General features: G+C 46.6%; 1 protein-coding gene across 12 annotated transcripts in view; it reads right to left on the reverse strand.

The window, feature by feature from the left end:
• Positions 1-4,994: 4,994 nt before the first annotated feature.
• LOC118225672 (zinc finger MYM-type protein 4-like) overlaps positions 4,995-23,595 on the reverse strand; it is a 48,821-nt gene continuing 30,220 nt past the window's right edge. For 6 of the 12 annotated variants that reach the window (XM_035414511.1, XM_035414537.1, XM_035414520.1 and 3 more), the window contains 8 exons: positions 23,371-23,522; positions 20,822-20,936; positions 19,576-19,812; positions 19,130-19,274; positions 14,976-15,018; positions 11,852-13,781; positions 10,899-11,495; positions 9,445-10,739 (listed from right to left, as the gene is read on the reverse strand). In XM_035414511.1, the coding sequence (XP_035270402.1) occupies positions 10,408-10,739; positions 10,899-11,495; positions 11,852-13,781; positions 14,976-15,018; positions 19,130-19,274; positions 19,576-19,812; positions 20,822-20,936; positions 23,371-23,522 (3,551 nt within the window). In that variant the 3' untranslated portion in view covers positions 9,445-10,407. Of the gene's footprint in view, positions 6,226-9,444; positions 10,740-10,898; positions 11,496-11,851; positions 13,782-14,975; positions 15,019-19,129; positions 19,275-19,575; positions 19,813-20,821; positions 20,937-23,370; positions 23,523-23,595 lie in introns of those variants that run through there. The other 6 variants (XM_035414502.1, XM_035414484.1, XR_004764884.1 and 3 more) reach the window with 6 other exon arrangements.

The following is a 23,595-nucleotide window of genomic DNA, read 5'->3' on the forward strand; positions in this document are numbered from 1 at the left end:
CCTCTCCCTCCCTCAATTGTTCCCTCTCTCTCCAGCATTCACTCTCCCTCTCTCTCCCTGGCTCTCTCTCTCTCTCCCTCAATCTTGCCATCCCTCTCTCTCCCACATTTGCTCTCTCTCTCCCTCAATCTCTCCCTCAATTGTTCTCTTCCTCTCTCTCCCTCAATCACTCTCTCCCTCAAACTCTTCCTCTCTCTCTTTCTCATCAATCACTTTCTCTTTCAATCTCTCCATCCCTTACACTTTCCCTCAATCTCTCGCTCTCTCTCAATCTCTCCTGCAATTTCTCTCCCTCAATCTCTCTCTCTCCCTCAATCTCTCGTGCTCGTTCTCTCTCCATCAATATTGCTCTCCTACAATCACACCCTTCTTCTGTCTCTCTCTCTCTCTCTCATTCAGTCTCTGAGCCACTCTCACTCTCCCTGCTCTCCAAAATGCTCTTTCTAGTGAACTTGGGCTACAGCATTAAAATACACAAACATTAACAATGCCCCACACACACACACACACTCACCCACACACTCACCCACGCGCAGGCACACACACACACACATATATACCCTCACACACACACACACACTCACCCACGCGCAGACACACACACACACACATATATACCCTCACACACACATGCACACACACACACACACAGCATGTAAAAGAACAGCAGTTTTGAGAGGAGAAGGTCAGAAACCCCTCTCAGTGTTAATGACGGCTGAGAGGATGAAAATGCACTGAAGCTGAAGCCTTATTAAGAGCCTTCAGCAGGCACCTCTACTGTAGTGAGCTCTTCATCCACAGGTCTACTGATGTCTCTAAATGCCCTGTAATGCCCCTTCATCCCCATCCTCTACCTCTCTCGCTCTCTCTTTCTCCTGTTCCTGCTCTCTCTCTCTCCTCTGTCTTCCCTATCCCTCCCCCCCCCCCCCCCCCCCCCAGCTCTTTCTCATCCCTTGCTTCCTGTGCCCTTTCTCCCACACATACTCTACCCCAGGTAGTGGGTCTGTGTTCTCTCCCTCTCTCCCTCTCTCTCTCTCTCTCTCTCTCCATCCCTCCCTCTCTCCCACTCTCTCACCCACACACACTCTCTTATGTAAGCCTTGAATTTTTACATGATCTCACTAAAACAGCTTCATCATTAAACACTTTACCCGCAGACTGAATGTCCTTATAATTACGGGAGAGTGAAGCAAACTGCAGGCGAAACCATTCAGCGGCACACGCGTTCAGTCCGATGCAGAAAAAGCCATCTGCCTGCACCCTGACCCCGCCTCAATTCCTGGGTACCCATAATGCCCCACTCTGCCATTCTGGGATGGCAGCCAATCGGGACACAAGGAGGGGCGCGAGAATTTGGGCCACTGCTCCCGGTGTGCTAGAAATAGCAGCAATCATTATTACACACACACACCACACACACACACACACACATACACACAGACACACACACATAACCACACACACACACATACACACAGACACACACACACATACACACACACATCACACACACACACACACACACATACACACAGACACACACACACACATAACCACACACACACACATACACACAGACACACACACACACACACACACCACACACACCGCACAGACACACACGCACGCTGTAAAAGAAAAAAAACGGGGGGGAGAGAGAGGGGGGGGATAGGGAGAGAGAGAGAGAGAGAGAGAGAGAGAGAGGTGGGGTGGCAGGGAGAGAAATGGGGGGAGAGAGAGAAGAATCACACTGACCTTACACCACTTCTCCTGTGCAGACCCATGCTCATGTTGAGCCATGTCACAACTGTGCCACCAGAGGTCGCCACAGTTCAGCTAAAATTACATTAACTGTAAACTAGAGAACATAAACAACAAGAACCTGGCGTTATATCTGATTCTGTAGGAAATTTTTAAAAAAAAGTGTAACCAGCAGGAATCACACAATTAAAACAGAGGAGACATGGAATGCATATCCCCTTTAAATAAAAATGAAATTAAATAACAGGCATACATATCTTATAATAAAATAAAATTATTATTATTATTATTATTATTATTTCAAGAGGCTGCTACAGTAAGAGATACACTAGACTTGAATGCTTGTGGGTAATTATATCATATGATTCATAGTTATTTATGTATATAAATTGCTAAGATAGATATACTCAACGAGGCAACAGGAACACAAATCTGTCGCTACAGATGCGTGACTGCAATGCTGGGAAGCAGATCTGTCACATTACCACATTCAGTAATCAAGTTCTCTAACTACATCAGAGTGCTATTAACTGCCCTTGTGCTAATGTAATGTGACCTCAAAGACGAGGGTAAAACAAGACTGCTGACGGTTTTAAGCCTTTGATTTATTCGCAGCATTATATTTGTGCATTAATTAATTTAACGATATTGCTTATTTCTAAATTAATCCTGCGCTTTTAAAACATAATGTTTTGTAAAATAACGTCGACCCACCTGTATGAACAGCATTAAGCCAATGCTGGAGCACAGACTGGCTTTTGCGCTTTATTGGTGGCGATTCCTTTGTGCGAGTAGTCGGCAGCAGGCCTTATGTTTTCAGACGGCACTGCAGTTTGGTGCATTTAATCTAAGTGCGTTCTAAGTGGGTTGGTCAGGGTTAGGGTTAATCGTAGCCAGTGTTACCTTGTTGTTAACGTATCTGCTCTTGAGGCCAAAAGTGGATTTTCACTGAAAATGGAAGAAAAGGGAGGGCCTCGTCCATAACTGGCTCTTCCTTCTGCACTGCAGATGACCAGCGAGCTACACCGGGTGCAGAAGCTGCTAACCTGTGTTTGTTACTCTGGTACCCTGCTAAGCTAACGGCAGTAAGCCTGCTGAGATGTTCTTCTTTGAGTGTTAGCACGGTGAAGCTGTATGGAGACATGCCTAGTGCTGGTGGCTAGCTCGCACAAGCGGCTGTGTGATAAAATATAATCATATTACATCCATCTATCCATGATCTAACCCGCTTATCCTGGTCATGCAGGAATTCACACTGGACAGGTCGTCAGTCAATCGCAGGGCACAACCACCATTCACTCGTACACGCGTACCCATAGACATATATATGTCTATGCTCGTACCTGCGGGTCATTTTAGACTCTAATTAACCTAGCCAGCATGTCTTTGGGCAGTGGGAGGAAACGACACGGGAAGAAATGCAAACGATCGGGATTTCAACCAAGGCCCTCTTGCCCTGGGGCAACAGTGCTAGCTACCCACCGCACCATCGTGCCGCCGCACATTCTTCATTCGTAGTCTTTATTCATGTTTAATGGATAAAACGTTTAGATGCTTTGACCAGCGCTGTTTTTTTTTTTTTTTTTTGTTTGTTTGTTTTTTGTTTTTATCAAAACGGAAGTGCACAGCCCTCCGGTCTAAGTTACATGTCGCGACAGCATCGCAGAATACAGTCGTGTAGTGCACTATACACATTGAACGCTCAATGTACACCACATAATCGATACAGCTCTGCGCTGTGCACCGAAATGCTAACCACATGCATGACACTTCCGCGGGTCGTGGGCGTGATGCTCAGTGACAGACGTGGGATGAGACGAGGAAAATGAATTATGCATTAACTTCCATGGGTCGCGGTTGCGTTGCTAAGAGACGGGGGGAGTATGGATACGAAATTATAGCCTACATACAAACAGTTTCGTGGCCGTCAAAAAGTACCACTGATCTATTCAGGCGATGGAAGCAATGCTGAGATTTGTTCTAACTGCACTATAAATTATTCACTAACAGCGCACGCTGCTAAGTATAATATACTCAGTCTGAAGTCCGTTTCACGAAGCAGGATTACTGATTTAGCTGGATAACTGCACGGAGGCAAACGCGGGAGCCTCCCAAATCTGGAACGTGGACTGAAGTAAAAAGAGCTGTTGCTGGTTTTTACTCAGCTCAGTTATCCAGCTAACTCCGTAATCCTGCTTCGTGAAATATCCCCTAGAACTTGACTGGCTAGTTAATCGGCACAGTCTATGTTCCAGTCTGTACACTGCCTTCTCCCCAATGATAATAAACATGCTTTGTTAGGCTGCCCTCTATTGGTCAGAGCTGGAAAGGCAATTTATCTGTCTGTCAGTTCTTCAGAGAACTGGGGTCACGGCGTAGACATCTACAACAGTACTTTTGACATTATGAGTCTCTTAAAGGACAAAATACGGCAGATACTATGACGTAATACAGGGACGAAGCCATTGGCAAGATGGGGATACTGTGCAGCTGACCCCTAGCCCATATACAAACCCCCAGTGCAGCTGAGCCCTAGCCCATATACAAACCCCCCAGTGCAGCTGACCCCTAGCCCATATACAAACCCTCCAGTGCAGCTGAACCCTAGCCCATATACAAACCCCCCAGTGCAGCTGACCCTTAGCCCATATACAAACCCCCCAGTGCAGCTGACCCCTAGCCCATATACAAACCCCCAGTGCAGCTGACCCCTAGCCCATACAAACCCCCCAGTGCAGCTGACCCCTAGCCCATATACAAACCCCCCAGTGCAGCTGACCCCTAGCCCATATACAAACCCCCCAGTGCAGCTGAAGGCTCGATTCCCAACTATGACACCCTCAACCCTCTCTGCTCGTCCCAGACTGGAAAAGGCAAGAATTACATAAGGAGGGCAGACTGTCCGCTCACTTTTTAAAAAAGATAATAAGCTGTGTTAAGTATTAACAGTAATCGGGTAGAGAGCATCAGGGAAAAGATGGGGTCTTATGTTAATCAAAATTTTGTACCCCCAGATGTGAAACGGCCTGTTACCCGGAGCATGGAACACACAGCACAGAGAACAGGCGGCTCACCTGGAGGCACACTGACAAGCTGAGAAAAAAAACTGTTTTAGATTCTCTGTTACATCACACAGGCAAAATCCTTCAGACAGTTTAAACAGACCTTTGGTGCAGATGTTCATTGAAATTTTTGGCCAGGCTTCTCAATGTGAGTGTAAAAACAGACCAGAATTCAAAGCATTAAAATTTTATTTTATTTTTTTTAGAGAATATTTATTTTATATCTGTTTCTCGAGACCATTCGGTGTGGAAATGAGGCGCACCACCAGTACCGTGCTTTTTGGGCTGGACAGAGGGGAAATGACAGTCCGTTGAAGTGTGTACTGAGTATGCTCAGTGATGCATGCTCCAGCCTGGAAAAGCACAAAGTAAATAAACTGAAGAGTCAGCCATTTTACCATTCAGTAGCAGCAATATTATTGTATGTCTACAATATCAAATACTGACATTTCTTAAGATGATTGTGACCTTATCCTAACTGACTACAAAGGGTTATTAAGCGTAATGACATTACTGTTGGCCAATGCCATCTTACGTTGAACAGAACAGCCACTCACACCTGAAAATACCTTACACCTCCACCCACTCACACCTGAAACTACCTTACCCCTCCACCCACACACACCTGAAACTACCTTACCCCTCCACCCACACACACCTGAAACTACCTTACACATCCAGCCACTTACACCTGAAACTACCTTACACCTCCACCCACTCACACCTGAAACTACCTTACCCCTCCACCCACACACACCTGAAACTACCTTACACATCCAGCCACTTCCACCCAATCACACCTGAAAATGTTATAATACCCTTGTTTCCAGCGAACCTCTCACTACTACAGGCACACATTTGTACTTTAGCACACACATAGACACACGCACACACACAGACAGACAGACACAGACATGCACGCACACACACACACAGACACGCACACACAGACACACACGCACGCACATATGCACACACACAGACACACATGCAGACACAGACTCGCACGCACCCACACACAGACATGCACACACACAAGGGATGCTTACTAGCCTACCTACAATCTGAAATGAGCTGTGTGTTCAGCATACACACTCAAACTTAAGTTAATATAAAAAGGCTATTTAAAATGTCAGACAGGTGACACCCTCAGGTGTACAGGTGCAATTCTGGTGTTCTCCTTCTCTCAGGTCACTCCGAGTGGTCGCCGTTGGAGTGGGGCCTGGCTGTGGGCTGCTGAGGCTGCAGGTACACTTCCTGTACGGCAAGGATGCGTGTGAGCATGTTGTTGAGCACGCTGCCATCCAGGGGCTGGGAGGAGTACCACAGCCTGCTGTTGGGCATGCAGCTGTGCTCTGGCTGCAGGTAGAACAGGTCTTTGCTCTGCTTCACTGAGTCCGGGCTGGAGAGAGAGGCACACACTGTATCAGTACCACACACACACACACACACACACACACTGCATCAGTAGTACCACACACACACACACACACTGTATCAGTACCACACACACACATACACACTGTGTCAGTACCACACACACACACACACTGTATCAGTACCACACACACACACACTGTATCAGTACCACACACACACACACACACTGCATCAGTACCACACACACACACACACACACTGCATCAGTATCACCCACACTCACACACACACACACTGTATCAGTACCACACACACACACGCACACACACACACTGCATCAGTACCACACACACACACACACACACTGCATCAGTATCACACACACTCACACACAGTATCTCAAACACACAAATACACACACAGTAATTTCAGTGGTAGTAAGTTCTATGAGAAAGTGTGTGCACTGGGAGCCATGCTTTGCACAAAAAAGTGACAGTTTCTTGTCAGGGCAATAAACGTGTAATGGACCAACACTGTGAGGACACTTTTGTTGCTGGGCAGAAAGTAGCCCTTTCCCATCATGCCTAGCGAGTGTAAGTGCTCTAAGAGCTGACTAGCTAGCTGGTTCATTTTTTAATTACATAGCTTTTCATATATATACAAAATACAGCGTTGATTTAATCCTTTCATACCAAGGCCCACGTTTTCAGCATTTTGATGTTGCTTTTCAAAAAAATGTATCCCAACCACCTAGTGGTATAGGGCAGAACAGACTACAAAATGACTACTTGTATATATAAAATTATATCTGAAAAAACCCAGACCCCTCCAAAGCGGGGCAGTGGTGTGTATGGAGAAGCAGGCGGCTGAGCCAAAGGAGAGTCGGGGGTCTGCACTGGGGGCAGATACCTGTGTGTCCAGTGCACTGGGGGCAGATACCTGTGTGTCCAGTGCACTGGGGGCAGATACCTGTGTGTCCAGTGCACTGGGGGCAGATACCTGTGTGTCCAGTGCAGTGGGGGCAGATACCTGTGTGTCCAGTGCACTGGGGGCAGATACCTGTGTGTCCAGTGCACTGGGGGCAGATACCTGTGTGTCCAGTGCAGTGGGGGCAGATACCTGTATGTCCAGTGCACTGGGGGCAGATACCTGTGTGTTCAGTGCACTGGGGGCAGATACCTGTGTGTCCAGTGCACTGGGGGCAGATACCTGTGTGTCCAGTGCACTGGGGGCAGATACCTGTATGTCCAGTGCACTGGGGGCAGATACCTGTGTGTTCAGTGCACTGGGGGCAGATACCTGTGTGTCCAGTGCACTGGGGGCATATACCTGTGTGTCCAGTGCACTGGGGGCAGATACCTGTGTGTCCAGTGCACTGGGGGCAGATACCTGTGTGTCCAGTGCACTGGGGGCAGATACCTGTGTGTCCAGTGCACTGGGGGTAGATACCTGTGTGTCCAGTGCACTGGGGGCAGATACCTGTGTGTCCAGTGCAGTGGGGGCAGATACCTGTGTGTCCAGTGCAGTGGGGGCAGATACCTGTGTGTCCAGTGCACTGGGGGGCAGATACCTGTGTGTCCAGTGCACTGGGGGCAGATACCTGTGTGTCCAGTGCACTGGGGGCAGATACCTGTGTGTCCAGTGCAGTGGGGCAGATACCTGTGTGTCCAGTGCACTGGGGGCAGATACCTGTGTGTCCAGTGCAGTGGGGGCAGATACCTGTGTGTCCAGTGCACTGGGGGCAGATACCTGTGTGTCCAGTGCAGTGGGGGCAGATACCTGTGTGTCCAGTGCACTGGGGGCAGATACCTGTGTGTCCAGTGCATTGGGGGCAGATACCTGTGTGTCCAGTGCACTGGGGGCAGATACCTGTGTGTCCAGTGCACTGGGGGCAGATACCTGTGTGTCCAGTGCACTGGGGGCAGATACCTGTGTGTCCAGTGCACTGGGGGTAGATACCTGTGTGTCCAGTGCACTGGGGGCAGACACCTGTGTGTCCAGTGCACTGGGGGCAGATATCTGTGTGTCCAGTGCACTGGGGGCAGATACCTGTGTGTCCAGTGCACTGGGGGCAGACACCTGTGTGTCCAGTGCAGTGGGGGCAGATACCTGTGTGTCCAGTGCAGTGGGGGCAGATACCTGTGTGTCCAGTGCAGTGGGGGCATATACCTGTGTGTCCAGTGCACTGGGGGCAGATACCTGTGTGTCCAGTGCACTGGGGGCAGATACCTGTGTGTCCAGTGCACTGGGGGCAGATACCTGTGTGTCCAGTGCACTGGGGGGCAGATACCTGTGTGTCCAGTGCACTGGGGGCAGATACCTGTGTGTCCAGTGCACTGGGGGCAGATACCTGTGTGTCCAGTGCACTGGGGGCAGATACTTGTGTGTCCAGTGCAGTGGGGGCAGATACCTGTGTGTCCAGTGCAGTGGGGGCAGATACCTGTGTGTCCAGTGCACTGGGGGCAGATACCTGTGTGTCCAGTGCACTGGGGGCAGATACCTGTGTGTCCAGTGCACTGGGGGCAGATACCTGTGTGTCCAGTGCAGTGGGGGTTGCTCCATGAATGCAGGTGGGGTACAATGCTGTGTTCCAAATTCGGGTGAAAATTGGACATACACAGCCCCAGCGTTGGCTGCCAGATTATTCACTTTACATTAAAAAAAGATACTAGATAAAATGAGATATTTCAGCGCCAATAGTGGACCATCACATCAAAATGGCTTTTTTTAGTTGGACAAATACTGTCGCGCCTCAAGATACACCACACTCTGAGGCAGGCAAGATTTTTTTCATGCACAAAGGGAAAAAAGTGAATGAAAGATTTAGAATTTAGAATTGGCATTTGTTGCTACCGTTCATGTCTATAAGCATTACGCCTAAAGGTATTACCTGTCCAGCTTCTGCTAAAACTGCATCTGACTGTAAAACCTAACAGGCTCAGGTTTTAACAGGACTAGAATTTAAAGGTCCAGAACACAAAAAAATGCAGTCGTAACTTGAGTATGAGCTGTGCATAATAATTTACCCCATAACCGATCTTCAATTTGTCCAAAAAAAATACTGTACAAAAAAATGATGATTTATGATACATTTTTTACGTACATTATGTGTGTACCATGATAAGTGGTACAGTTGTACCCATACAGGGCCCTCCATAAGTACAGGAACAGTAGAGTGAAATTAGTTATTTTTGTAATTAAGGCATTTAGATTCGAGATCAAAAGATGAATGAGACAAAAGTAAAGAAAATCTGATTTTATTCCCCGGTATTTGCATGTGTATGTTTTACCATTTTACAGAACAGAAACAGCTGCTTTTTTGCTGAGCCTCCCCCATTTTCAGCTCTGAAGAAAATTAAGTGTTACTTTTAACGGGTACTTTTTTGAGAAATAAAAATTAACATATTGCAATCTTAGGGGAACATAGATGCAAACTTTAAACAGCTGAAGGAGACACTGGTGGAAACGCAAAAGGCACAGACATTCGCTGGAAGCTATACTGCACGTTGTGTCCATGTAACAAGTCAATTTTACAACAATAATGTATTTCCATGTAGTGTCTTCTATTAACCATTCTGGTGTAGTACAATAGATTGCCAGGCATTTGGTGGAAACAGATGCACTCAAAAGCTGGTGTAGGACTGGCTTTGGATTTTATGTAACGAGGTAAATCGTTCAAAAAAATATCAATAGGACATCTTATAACCCTTTTCTGCATTTCTGTATCTCTTGAGTTCACTGGAATGTATGTTTTACTTCACAGGTTTCCCGGTTCCCACCAACACCCCCCTCCCCACACACACACACACTTTTAGGGCCACTCTTCCACCCTCTGATGCGGTGCATAAAACACTATCCCTTTTCGAGAGTACGTTCTTTGGAAATTCAAAGTCAGTGGTCTAGAACTCTATTGCTTTCAGTTACTATTAGTGATTGCTGCATCAGCATTAGAATGTCCAGTTGAGAACATTCCAATCGCATACTTGTGAACTTGCATGTTAAAGGCTGAAGGTAAAGCAGGACAGTATAACAGTGCTTCTCCTCCTCCTCCTGCCCACCCTGCACTCTACCCACTCAACTCTTCCACTGTTACCTTCCAAACCCATTTTCAGCCATACCCCTCCTTTCCTTCCCCATCTCTCTACATTCCTCTTTTTCTACATCACCCATCTCCCTCATTCTTGCCATCCTCATCTCCTCCAACCTATCTATCCATGTACCCCACCTTTTTCTTTTTTGCCACACATTCGTCTTCCCCTCTCTCCTGTCTTTCACTGGCATCTACCACACAGGTATGACCCCGCCTCCTGTTGGACATAATAGTGTTGTAGACGTAGTACTTTATGTCTTTCCAGGACCTGTTGTGCAGGATGTCCGGCTTCGCTTCTAAACAGGCCTCGCAGTCCTTTTTTCCAGGGACCCTCATCTGAGCGATGAACTCCTGCAGTTCAGTTTTCACCGCAGTCTGCTCGGCGACCGTCCACGAGCTCTTCTTCTTCTGTCGTTTCTGTGCAGCGGCATTTTCAGAGTCTGCACCTACACACACAAGAATACCACAGTCTGACAGTCAGAGACTGAACACACTCATTTATGATACGAAGCAACTCATAAAACACATTCAATAACCAAGGGTAGGATTTAGCCAAGGTTACAGAAGAAATGAAATGATTATATGATTTAAGAAATGAAATGTACCTGTCTCTGCCTTTTGTCTAGTCCTGGGCGTGCTTGAGTCAGGCTTACTTAGTCCATCATCACTTTCGGGTGCAGTGGGTTCTGAGGAACATGGACTGGGAGCATTTGCAAGCTCAGTGGTTGCAGAAGAACATGGACCGGATTCACTTGTGGGCTCAATGGGAGCAGTGGAACATGGACCGGATTCACTTGTGGGCTCAGTGGGAGCAGTGGAACATGGACCGGATTCACTTGTGGGCTCAGTGGGAGCAGTGGAACATGGACCGGATTCACTTGTGGGCTCAGTGGGAGCAGTGGAACATGGACTGGATTCACTTGTGGGCTCAGTGGGAGCAGTGGAACATGGACCGGATTCACTTGTGGGCTCAGTGGGAGCAGTGGAACATGGACCGGATTCACTTGTGGGCTCAGTGGGAGCAGTGGAACATGGACCGGATTCACTTGTGGGCTCAGTGGGAGCAGTGGAACATGGACCGGATTCACTTGTGGGCTCAGTGGGAGCAGTGGAACATGGACTGGATTCACTTGTGGGCTCAGTGGATTCACTTCCACCTGGCTCCATCTTAGCGATGTGGTTATCATTGTTTGGCTGTAGATCTTAAAAAAGGAAAAAGATGTGAACTTCTATCAAGGTTTGCACACATACAAACATTATCCATGTATCCACCACCACAACTGTGTGTAACTGAGAAAATAATGCATATTAAATTTCCTGTAGCTGCAATTATTTGATTATTTCCTCCAAGGGAAAAGCACTGGAACTCAGCATATGATATATATGCAGTGATACACTGCATTGAGTTTTTGTTTTTACACACTCAATGTTTAAATACATCTATCCCTATCAAACAAACATTAAATAAATAAACAAAACGCTGTCACAAAGACAAAAGCACTTGAATTAAATGCATACCTTATATATGTACGAATCAACGTAAACAATTTCTACTTACCCGTGCCAGGACAGTGCAGCTCCTCCAATGGCATCCCATGATGTGCTGACATTCCTTTCTCCATGGCAACGAGCAGTTCTCTGACTTTTGTCAGCTGCGGCGTATTTTCTGAGACGCTGCCGGACTCCGGACGGACTCCGAGCTCGTAGCCCGAAGACTCCGCCACTCGGTCCAGCTCGTCTTCCCTCAGATGCATCGCTTGGCACAGCGTGGCCACGCGTTTTCGCAGCTTGGCTGAGGTCAGGTGCTCGGGGTACTCGGTTCCGCTGTCAGCCGCGTACTTCCTGAGGCGGGGGCTCCCTCGGACGGGAGGATCCACTTCGAGTCTCGCGAAGACGTGGGGATCGTCTTGCGGCACCCCAACAGTGCCCCGCGCACTGTTGAGAACTTCAATCGATGCAGCCATGCTTGGAGTCAGGAGCACGGAGATTTTTTTTCCAAATTTGCCCCGGAACTCGATCGCGGTACACATCTCAGCCAGGTGCTGCTCAAGCGGCGTTAGGCTCTCGTCAACCTCAGCACCAGCGGCCGCTTTCGACCGTTTTACGTACGTCTCCAGGAGCATTTTCGCGACTTCGCCCTCCCGTATTCCGTTAAAAACGGCGATTTCCAAAAGAAGGACCTCGCTCAGCTTCCTCCATGCAGTTGGGCCGGGGTTTCCCTCCAACTCCCTTTTTGCGTTTTCTTCAGATTCCCAGAGGAACGTCTGAAGCTTCATCACGTCTTCCGTCAAAGGGACTACATCACACCTGCTCAATTTGCCTCGAGGTACGGAGCCGAGGGTGCGACTCGAAATGCACGCGTTCCACTTGGACTCCAGCAGCTGGATGAATTTTTTGCCTCTACCTTCCGCTGTGACGTCATCATTGATGATGGACTCCCCAACGGCAATGTCGACCGCTTTCCTCAAGGAGTAGCCGATCTTCAGGAACACGGACGAGGCTTTGTATGTGTCTGCGACGGCATCGTGCCCCGCAACTCTCCTCGCACCTTCGACAGCCAAATCAAATCTCGACGGCATAATCACGTCTCGCAGGTACTCGATGTTGCCATCCATCTTCTGGAGTGCGAGGACAAATCTGGCCAATTCTCGCATCTTCATGGCAATGTACTGGTGCTGGGTTTCGTTGTGCCCGTGCTTGGCAAATAGCATGTCGCCAAATTTGCATATGAGGGGATCCTTTTTGACCTGCATCGACACGTCGTCCGGGTGCATCTTACACAGGACTACCCTGCAGCTGCCAACACTCTCTTTCGGCAAAGGAAGAAGTTTGGAGGAAATCGCCTGCACTCGCTTCCTGGTCTTGACCTCAGTTTCTGGCTTGAATTTACAGATGCCTTGATGCCTCCACAAGTCCTTTTTCAAAAAAAACCCCAAACAGTACTGGCAGGGCTGATAATCGCTGGCCGCTGCGCTGAAACCGGGCTTTTTGCAGGTCACAAGCTCGCCGTCTCCTTTTTTAAGCACGGCGACGTTGTGCCGAAAATCACCCTTGTGGCGCAGCTGCTGCAGGAGCTGTAACCTGCGCTGGGACCCTTTGGGAAAGCTCAGAGCGCGGGCAACGTCAGCTTCAGCCGCGTGCTTCCGCTCCAAATGTCTCGTTATTTTGCTGTTCGATTTCTTACAGTAGACACAGAAGTGCCGTTTGTCCCATTTTATTTTTCCGTTCGGCACCTTGTTGGACCGCTTCACCGTCAGGCCCTTGGGCCGGGGGTCCTGCGCGGGGACCTCGGAGTCGCCCGGGCTCGGGCTCGGGCCCGCCGCCAGCGAGGCGCCCGCTTTCACCGCGACCTCCTCAAACCCGAAACTGTCACCGCTCGATTCATCCCCAGACGGGATGTACTCAGACCCACTGGAGTCTAAGTCAGCCTCGTCCACGTCCTCTTCCTGATCACTGTCTTCCAGATCGGCATCCACCTGGGCGGAGGACTGAGAGGGTAAGACAGAGCGCTATCATCTCAGGTCTTTCAGAGCTCCCAGAAAGGGCAGACAATAGAATAATTTATTATTATGTATTATTATAAATAAAAATCAATTATAGTCATTTAAAACTCAAAGTAAGTGTGAAATCTTGAGAATCTGGGGCACATTTTTGAGGCAGAGAGGTTTTCAGTGGGCATTCTGGGTGTGAGGCCACTTCCTTTGAAGGGAAGCCCATCTGCTGAAGCCTGCAGACTGTATGTGTGGAAACTGACTGACGAGCATAAGCTTTGTGCTGGCGTACTTGTTCGTTTGTTAGCGATAGCTTTGTGCTGACGTACTTGTTTGTTTGTTTGTTAGTGAGTCAGCCCTATGTGTCAGCATGCTTTTCTAGCAGAATTAATTTACTTTGTCCACCGTCTCTGTTGTGTGTACGTGTGTGTGTGTGTGCGTGTGTGTGTATGTGTGACAAAGACAAACCACCCTTATCAGTATATCAAACTGCATTTTGAGGAAGGACAGGACAAGGAAGGACATCCAGCTGAAATCATTTGAGCTTATACTGTTCACACAGGATGGGTAGTTTGTTTAATCACCTCATTCTGTAACATACTGTTATGACAAATTACAAAAAAAACAATCATGGTGTTGAGTTTGAGGTGCTCTTATCTTTGTTCAAATCTAATCTGACAATACGGCTACAAATTATTCAGCAATTCACCCACCATGTCTACATACATACATTTTAGCCAAAAAACCTCCCAAGGTCATTCTAGCTATGCTACATAGTGATGTCAGATCCGGACTGTAGATGCAGACACAATTTTCAGAACTGAAACACAGCCTCTCAGACTTGCAGCTAGTAGATTTTTATTGTTCATTTGTGCCTATTGTTCCAGAAAGGGAAGTGCAGATATCGGATATGGTGAAATACATGAAACAAGAATGTGAGAACAGTCTGACAAAAAGACCAGATAAGGAAAAGAAAAAATCTAGTTTCTAGATTTAGTTTTCAGGCCTGCGGTGTGAATGCTGCTTTAGAGGAATGTTGCAAAAATGTTAGTTTTTAAGTCAAACAAATAAAATAGAATACAGGCTAACAAATTGTTGTATAAATGAGATATTAAGCAGAACTTTTTTTGAATAAAAAAAGTAATAAAGTAATAAAAAACTCAGTAATGAAGAAGAGATAAAGAAACATACCCGATCATCTTCCTTTCCTTCATCCTTTGTTACTTCAGGAAACCTGAAATCCAAGTTAGTAATAGGGTTTAAAAGTGCCAAATGTAGCTTTTTCATGAAAACAAATAATTTTATAAAATAAGACATCCACAGAGTTTGCAGAAAGGTTAAGAGTAAAAGTATTGCTTTTCCTCAAATAAATTATACTGACAATGAATTTGTCATTTTAATTATTTCTATTTTTTACAGTCCGTAAAAAAATCATGTTTTTGTTTATGGCCTTACTGCCTCCAACAATGCTCCTGAGCCAGTAGCACGGCCATCTTTGTCTCATGAGTAAAATGCGCTGCCACTTGTCAGTTACAATGAGTCAGTTACGGACTTTGTTAGTAATTTGTTAGTAGTTGTGTTGTGCAGCTTGTGGTGGCTTGTGGATCTTGAATTTTCCAGCTCATTCCCATAACATTACTGTTGAAACAAAGGTCTATTACAGCTGTCTTAACAAAACCTGCACTGCAAAATCTTTAAAATGACCAAATCTGTGCATTCCCTAACTTTGCCATGAATATTCTGAGTGCAAGAATGACTACACTGGCGTAGACTCATGCACCATACGCTACCGCTAAACGAAACACGATGACAAGCCTGGCTCTCATAAAACCAATCACATCTCTGGCAATCTGTGTAGCTAATGCACTGCCATAATATACCGCAAAGTTGTTATATAAATGTATTATTTATATATGTATTATTTATGTATTATTAATTACTTGTCCGACGTAAGGCTCATCATTTGGATTGGATTTTGGATGCTACAATACCCTCCCGACACACAATGTTCACGCTGTTCCACCACCACGTACAATAACACAGCTTGCGAGAGAACCGGACAACCACCCATGGGGGCGGAGTTTCGATTGAGGGCAGTTAGCCAGGCAGTGTCATGCTTTGGGCTGGGATTGCAGTTCTCCCTTGTGGACACTAGATGGCGGTTGAAAGAGTGTATAGCACATTTTAGCACGAGAAGACTAGGCTAACATCACCAGCTTAAAACAATCTTGTATTAATAATCAAAATGGAAGCTTTACTAGGTAAGATATTTACATAATTAGACAAACATCTCAGCTAGTAAGACTTCCACTTTAGACTATTAACCCAAGATAGCGTTTCCAACATCGAAGGCCTCAATGGAATTTCATCAAGGCTGAAATGACTGATTACGAATGGGCACTAGCTAGGCAGTTAGTGGCATTTCAGTTACGGCAGATTCTTTCTAAAAACTCTGTGGTTATAAACCAAGTTTTGGTTTGCGACAGCTCGAACAGCTAGCTAACTTTAGATGTTACTCAAGTTAATTACAAATTAAGATACAAGGATGCCATTTTTGCTGCATGATGAATGGGCACTTTGCTGATAGCTAGCTAGCCAACTATCTAATTCACTGGGCGAGGTAATTAACTGCCTAATAAAATGCTAAATATTGATTTTAAAATATTAATTGTTAATAAAAGTTTACTTACCTAGACTTACTTACGCTGAAAACACTGCCTCCGGCTAGTGATGGAGGGACAACTCCGAAAGAGTCGATTCTCGACTCAGACCAACAACAGGGTCAGAGTCGACTCTGAGGCCGATGACTTTGAGAATCACTGCTTATCAAAATGGATTCTTTGAGTCATTCTATTTTACTTCAGTTCAGTATCAATGATTGGTGCAATGGCCCAGAATTTGTGTTTCACAGCCAACTGCGTTCACAAATAACTCTGGGACTCGGGGGACTACGCTGCATGTACCCATAAAACTGTGAAATGAATAGATAGTACCTCTCTGCCTGCTTTGTCCCATCACCATCTCTGCTGTTCCCATCTGTGTGTGTGTGTGGGTGTGTACCCGAAATGGCAACTGCAACAGTGTGTATTTCACTTTAAGAGAAGATGGAACATAAGTCCCCTCTGACTTGTGTAAAAGGTGGCTAAAATACAATAGAAGCACATTGGTGATGTGGAACCATTTGAGAGCTAAAGTTCGTTATGCTGAATATCTTACAGTATGCAAAAATCAATAGCGTTAGATGACTTACTGTAAATAATCACAAACTGAAACATAAATTTGTTAAACATGGTATCCTCAGATTAGGTTAGCAGTGGAGTAGTAAAACGTCTTACTACAATGTTTCACGCACCTAACCTACCTTCAATTGCCATTCTAACCAGACAATAACATAACGCTAGGTTTTTTTTGATACTATCCAGACTTTAAAAAATTTTGTCTTGGCCAAAAAAATGAATTCACTTATTTTTGTTTCTGAAAATTACTCAGTACGTTCCATGTTGCATAGCTAGCATACTTCCATAGAATTATGTATTTTTTAAAGCAACAGCTATGATGATGCACTACCAAGAACATTATTACAAAACCATTTGCATTTTAACCTGTTAAATTATTTCAAGAAAACAAACCATAATAACCAGTGCTGTATGACTAGAAAACCTGATCATCCACTGAAAAGCATTTCCAATTCCCATTGTCTTGCTGAAATTCCACTTTCATTGGAGAAACCTAATCTGTAATGGGCCAGTGGGGTTTGATGCAGTGTACATACATGACATTTGTTTTACACTGCATTCAAAAAACAAAAAAAGGATAGTAACCCCGATATGCAATGTGATCTACAAATTGCACATGTCAGTTGTGTTGATCAAATGCAAGTTCAAAAATCTGAATGGCACATTAAAGTATGTGAAAGCAAATTGTATCCGGTTATACCATTACCAATGACATGTGCAAACGCCCCCTCCCCCTCCCTCCCCTTACTTCTGTATTACGTTTGGCTGTACAGGCTCTGGCGTGAACATTTTTACATTTTAAAACAATGCCACCACAACACAAGATCCAGCCAAGGTGTGGCCATGCACCTTACTACGCACCACTGTATCTGTGCCATCTCTCTCCAGCGCTGTGTGGCCATGCACCTTACTACGCACCACTGAATCTGTGCCATCTCTCTCCAGCACCTTACTACGCACCACTGAATCTGTGCCATCTCTCTCCAGCGCTGTGTGGCCATGCACCTTACTACGCACCACTGTATCTGTGCCATCTCTCTCCAGCGCTGTGTGGCCATGCACCTTACTACACACCACTGTATCTGTGCCATCTCTCTCCAGCGCTGTGTGGCCATGCACCTTACTACGCACCACTGTATCTGTGCCATCTCTCTCCAGCGCTGTGTGGCCATGCACCTTACTACGCACCACTGTATCTGTGCCATCTCTCTCCAGCGCTGTGTGGCCATGCACCTTACTACGCACCACTGTATCTGTGCCATCTCTCTCCAGCACCTTACTACGCACCACTGTATCTGTGCCATCTCTCTCTCCAGCGCTGTCTGGCTACGATAATGAAGCTGCACCTTCATAGCACACCGAGTCGCTACACACTAGACAGCTGTGCTGCAGGTCACATGGGATAACACTGGCCAATCACAAAAACAACATGCCATCCAATGAGAAATCTCTTTGCAGTACACATGTGTGTGCTTTGGGGGCGCTATCGAGAAGAACAGGTCACACACTTCTCAGGCATTTCCTGAGACATGAGGGTCATTGAAAAATTCCCTCAGTTGGATGTACACAAGCCGACAATCCTACTAGTCCGTTAAAAACAAAATGTTACAAGGCCCAGGTTTTTGGACCTGTTTTGGATCGTATTCAAAAAAAAGTCCTCAGTGTTGGTGTGTATTACATAGTTGCCCCTCACAGGCATTTAACTGCAAAAATACTCAGTCAGTATCTCACACAAACACAGTGTCAGTATCACAAACACACACACACTGCGCACATATCACACAATCAAACAGACACTGCACCAGTATCTTACAGACACATGCCCACACGCACACACACAGATACAGATAAACATAAACACTGTCAATATCTCTCTCTCACACACACACACACACACACAAACAGCATCAGTATCACACACACACACACTGTGTCATTATTGCATACAGTGTCAGTATCACTCACACACACTAACTAACACACACACACACACACACACACTGTGTCAGTATCACACACAAACAGGCTGTGCAAGTATTGCGCGCACACACACACACACACAGACACACACACAGCATCAGCATCACACAGTGTGTGTGTGTAACTCACCACTTGGAGAGGTAGAACTCATACAGTCTCACAGGGCATCTCAGGGGGTTCTCTGTGTTCTCTGGCATCTCCATCACATCCTCCTCTTCATCCCCCTCCGCCTCCTTCAGCCTCCTCTTCACTGGCAATGGTGTCATCTCTGCTTCTGCAGGAAATACACTGTTTAGACACACAGACATACACACACACAAGGGCGCACACACACAGACACAAACACTCTCTCTCACAGACAGGCATACACACTCTTTGTCTCTCACACACACATACACAAACACACCAGCATACACACACACTCTCACACACACACACACACATACACACACAGGCATATACACTCACTCTCACACACACACACACACACACAGGCATATACACACACTCTCACACACACACACACACACGGGCATATACACACACTCACACACACACACACAGACAGGTGCTACCTGAGGCAGGGCGGGGTTTGGGAGGGGGGGTGTAGCGCAGGTAAGAGGCGTGGCTGTCCTGGCGGGTGACGCGGCGCAGGGAGGCGAAGGCCAGGTGACGGTGTTCCGGAAGGGTCTGCAGGTGCAGCAGCTTGGTGCAGAAGAAGAGCAGCGTGTTGAGCAGCACTATGGGGGAGTACGCGCCCAGCTGCTTACACTCCCACAGGAACTCCTCCTCCACCCGAGAAAGCAGGGAGCCTGTAACACAGCATACCTTTACACCTGTACACCTTTACACATACCAAACACGGCATATACCTGTACACCTTTACACATACCAAACACAGGATATACCTTTACACCTGTACACCTTTACACATACCAAACACGGCATATACCTGTACACCTTTACACATACCAAACACAGGATATACCTTTACACCTGTACACCTTTACACATACCAAACACGGCATATACCTGTACACCTTTACACATACCAAACACAGGATATACCTTTACGCCTGTACACATTTACACATACCAAACACAACATATACCTGTACACCTTTACACATACCAAACACAACATGTACCTTCACACCTGTACACCTTAACACATAACAAACACAGGATATACCTTTATACCTGTACACCTTTACACATACCAAACTTAACATATACCTTTACACCTGCCAAACACAGCGCACATCTTTACACCTGTAGACATTTACACATACCAAACACAACATATACTTTTACACCTATACACCTTTACACATACCAAACACAGCATATACCTTTACAGCTGAACACCTTTACACATACCAAACACAACATATACTTTTACACCTATACACCTTTACACATACCAAACACAGCATATACCTTTACAGCTGAACACCTTTACACATACCAAACACAACATATACCCTTTACACCTTTACACATACCAAACACAACATATACCTTTACACCTGTACACCTTAACACATACCAAATACAACATATACCTTTACACCGGCCAAACACAGCACACATCTTTAAACCTGCCAGACACAGCACACACCTTTACTCCTCACGTCTGTGTGTGTATGTGCGTGTGTAGGTGCATGTGTGTATGTGCATGCGTCCGTGTACTTGCATGTGTGAATGTGTGTGTGTGTGCGTGCGAGTGTGAGCGTGTGTGTATGTGTGTGTTTGTGTGAGTGTGCGTGTGTGTGTGTGTGTGAGTGTGTGTGCATGTGTGAGTGTGTGTGCGCGTCTCACCGTTAGTGACCGCAGCAGGTTTCCAGTCCCTCAGCATGCTGGTGATCTGCAGGCTGAATTCGCTGTACAGCGGGTCAGTGAACAGGTTCTCTATCCTGCCGTTCTCAAACAGGTACTGCAGAGCAAACAGGCAGAGGGGAACAGCTCACTACTGCAGCACTAAGGGGTACAGGGTTACAGGGAAGTGGGGTACAGGGGCACAGGGAAGTGGGGTACAGGGGCACAGGGTTTCAGGGGCAGTGGGGCACAGGGGCACAGGGTTACAGGGGCAGTGGGGCACAGGTGTACAAAACACTGGGTACTGGGATACATGGCACTGGTTTGTGGTACAGTAGTACTGGGTTGGTTTACAGCAGTAGTATAGGTTTGGAGTACAGCAGTACTGGGTTGGTGTATATTAGTACTGGGTTGGTGTATAGTAGTGCAGGTTTGGTGTATATTAGTACTGGGTTGGTGTATAGTAGTGCAGGTTTGGTGTATATTAGTACTGGGTTGGTGTATAGTAGTGTAGGTTTGGTGTATATTAGTACTGGGTTGGTGTATAGTAGTGCAGGTTTGGTGTACAGCAGTACTGGGTTGGTGTATATTAGTACTGGGTTGGTGTATAGTAGTGCAGGTTTGGAGTACAGCAGTACTGGGTTGGTGTATATTAGTACTGGGTTGGTGTATAGTAGTGCAGGTTTGGTGTACAGCAGTACTGGGTTGGTGTATATTAGTACTGGGTTGGTGTATAGTAGTGCAGGTTTGGAGTACAGTAGTACTGGGTTGGTGTATATTAGTACTGGGTTGGTGTATAGTAGTGCAGGTTTGGTGTACAGCAGTACTGGGTTGGTGTATAGTAGTACTGGTTTGGTGTATAGTAGTACAGGTTTGGTGTACAGCAGTACTGGGTTGGTGTATAGTAGTACTGGGTTGGTGTATATTAGTACAGGTTTGGTGTACAGCAGTACTGAGTTGGTGTATAGTAGTACAGGTTTGTTATACAGCAGTACTGGGTTGGTGTATATTAGTACAGGTTTGGTGTGCAGCAGTACTGGGTTGGTGTATAGTAGCACAGGTTTGGAGTACAGCAGTACTGGGTTGGTGTATAGTAGTGCAGGTTTGGTGTACAGCAGTACTGGGTTGGTGTATATTAGTACTGGGTTGGTGTATAGTAGTGCAGGTTTGGTGTACAGCAGTACTGGGTTGGTGTATATTAGTACTGGGTTGGTGTATAGTAGTGCAGGTTTGGAGTACAGCAGTACTGGGTTGGTGTATATTAGTACTGGGTTGGTGTATAGTAGTGCAGGTTTGGAGTACAGCAGTACTGGGTTGGTGTATATTAGTACTGGGTTGGTGTATAGTAGTGCAGGTTTGGTGTACAGCAGTACTGGGTTGGTGTATAGTAGTACTGGTTTGGTGTATAGTAGTACAGGTTTGGTGTACAGCAGTACTGGGTTGGTGTATAGTAGTACTGGGTTGGTGTATATTAGTACAGGTTTGGTGTACAGCAGTACTGAGTTGGTGTATAGTAGTACAGGTTTGTTATACAGCAGTACTGGGTTGGTGTATATTAGTACTGGTTTGGTGTACAGCAGTACTGGGTTGGTGTATAGTAGTACAGGTTTGTTATACAGCAGTACTGGGTTGGTGTATAGTAGCACAGGTTTGGTGTATATTAGTACTGGTTTGGTGTATAGTAGTACAGGTTTGGAGTACAGCAGTACTGGGTTGGTGTATAGTAGTGCAGGTTTGGTGTACAGCAGTACTGGGTTGGTGTATAGTAGTGCTGGTTTGGTGTATAGTAGTACAGGTTTGGTGTGCAGCAGTACTGGGTTGGTGTATAGTAGCACAGGTTTGGAGTACAGCAGTACTGGGTTGGTGTATAGTAGCACAGGTTTGGAGTACAGCAGTACTGGGTTGGTGTATAGTAGTACAGGTTTGGTGTGCAGCAGTACTGGGCTGGTGTATAGTAGTACAGGTTTGGTGTGCAGCAGTACTGGGCTGGTGTATAGTAGTACTGGGTTGGTGTGCAGCAGTACTGGGTTGGTGTACAGCAGTACTGGGTTGGTGTGCAGCAGTACTGGGTTGGTGTACAGCAGTACTGGGCTGGTGTGCAGCAGTACTGGGTTGGTGTATATTAGTACAGGTTTGGTGTATAGTAGTACAGGTTTGGAGTACAGCAGTACTGGGTTGGTGTATAGTAGTACAGGTTTGGTGTACAGCAGTACTGGGGTGCGTGTATAGTAGTACAGGTTTGGTGTGCAGCAGTACTGGGTTGGTGTACAGCAGTACTGGGTTGGTGTATATTAGTACAGGTTTGGTGTGCAGCAGTACTGGGCTGGTGTACAGCAGTACTGGTTTGGTGTACAGCAGTACTGGGTTGGTGTATAGTAGTGCTGGTTTGGTGTACAGCAGTACTGGGTTGGTGTATAGTAGTGCTGGTTTGGTGTACAGCAGTACTGGTTTGGTGTACAGCAGTACTGGGTTGGTGTATAGTAGTGCTGGTTTGGTGTACAGCAGTACTGGGTTGGTGTACAGCAGTACTGGGGTGCGTGTTTTCGGGGTACCTGCTGTATGCCCAGGCACAGGTAGAAGATGCTGTCGGGGGTGTAGCGTTCACCGTTGGGCCTCCGCACCTCCTCTATGAAGCGGCACAACCCCACACTGAGTTCAGCTGAGCTGCACCTTAACACATCCTCCTCCAGCCCCGCACTGCTCTCTGAGAGGGGAGTGGAGGGGGAGGGGCGGAGAGGGGGAGGGGGAGGGGCGGAGAGTGGGAGTGGAGGGGGAGG

This window comes from Anguilla anguilla, chromosome 1, assembly GCF_013347855.1.
Source record: "Anguilla anguilla isolate fAngAng1 chromosome 1, fAngAng1.pri, whole genome shotgun sequence".
Taxonomy (NCBI): Eukaryota; Metazoa; Chordata; class Actinopteri; order Anguilliformes; family Anguillidae; genus Anguilla; species Anguilla anguilla.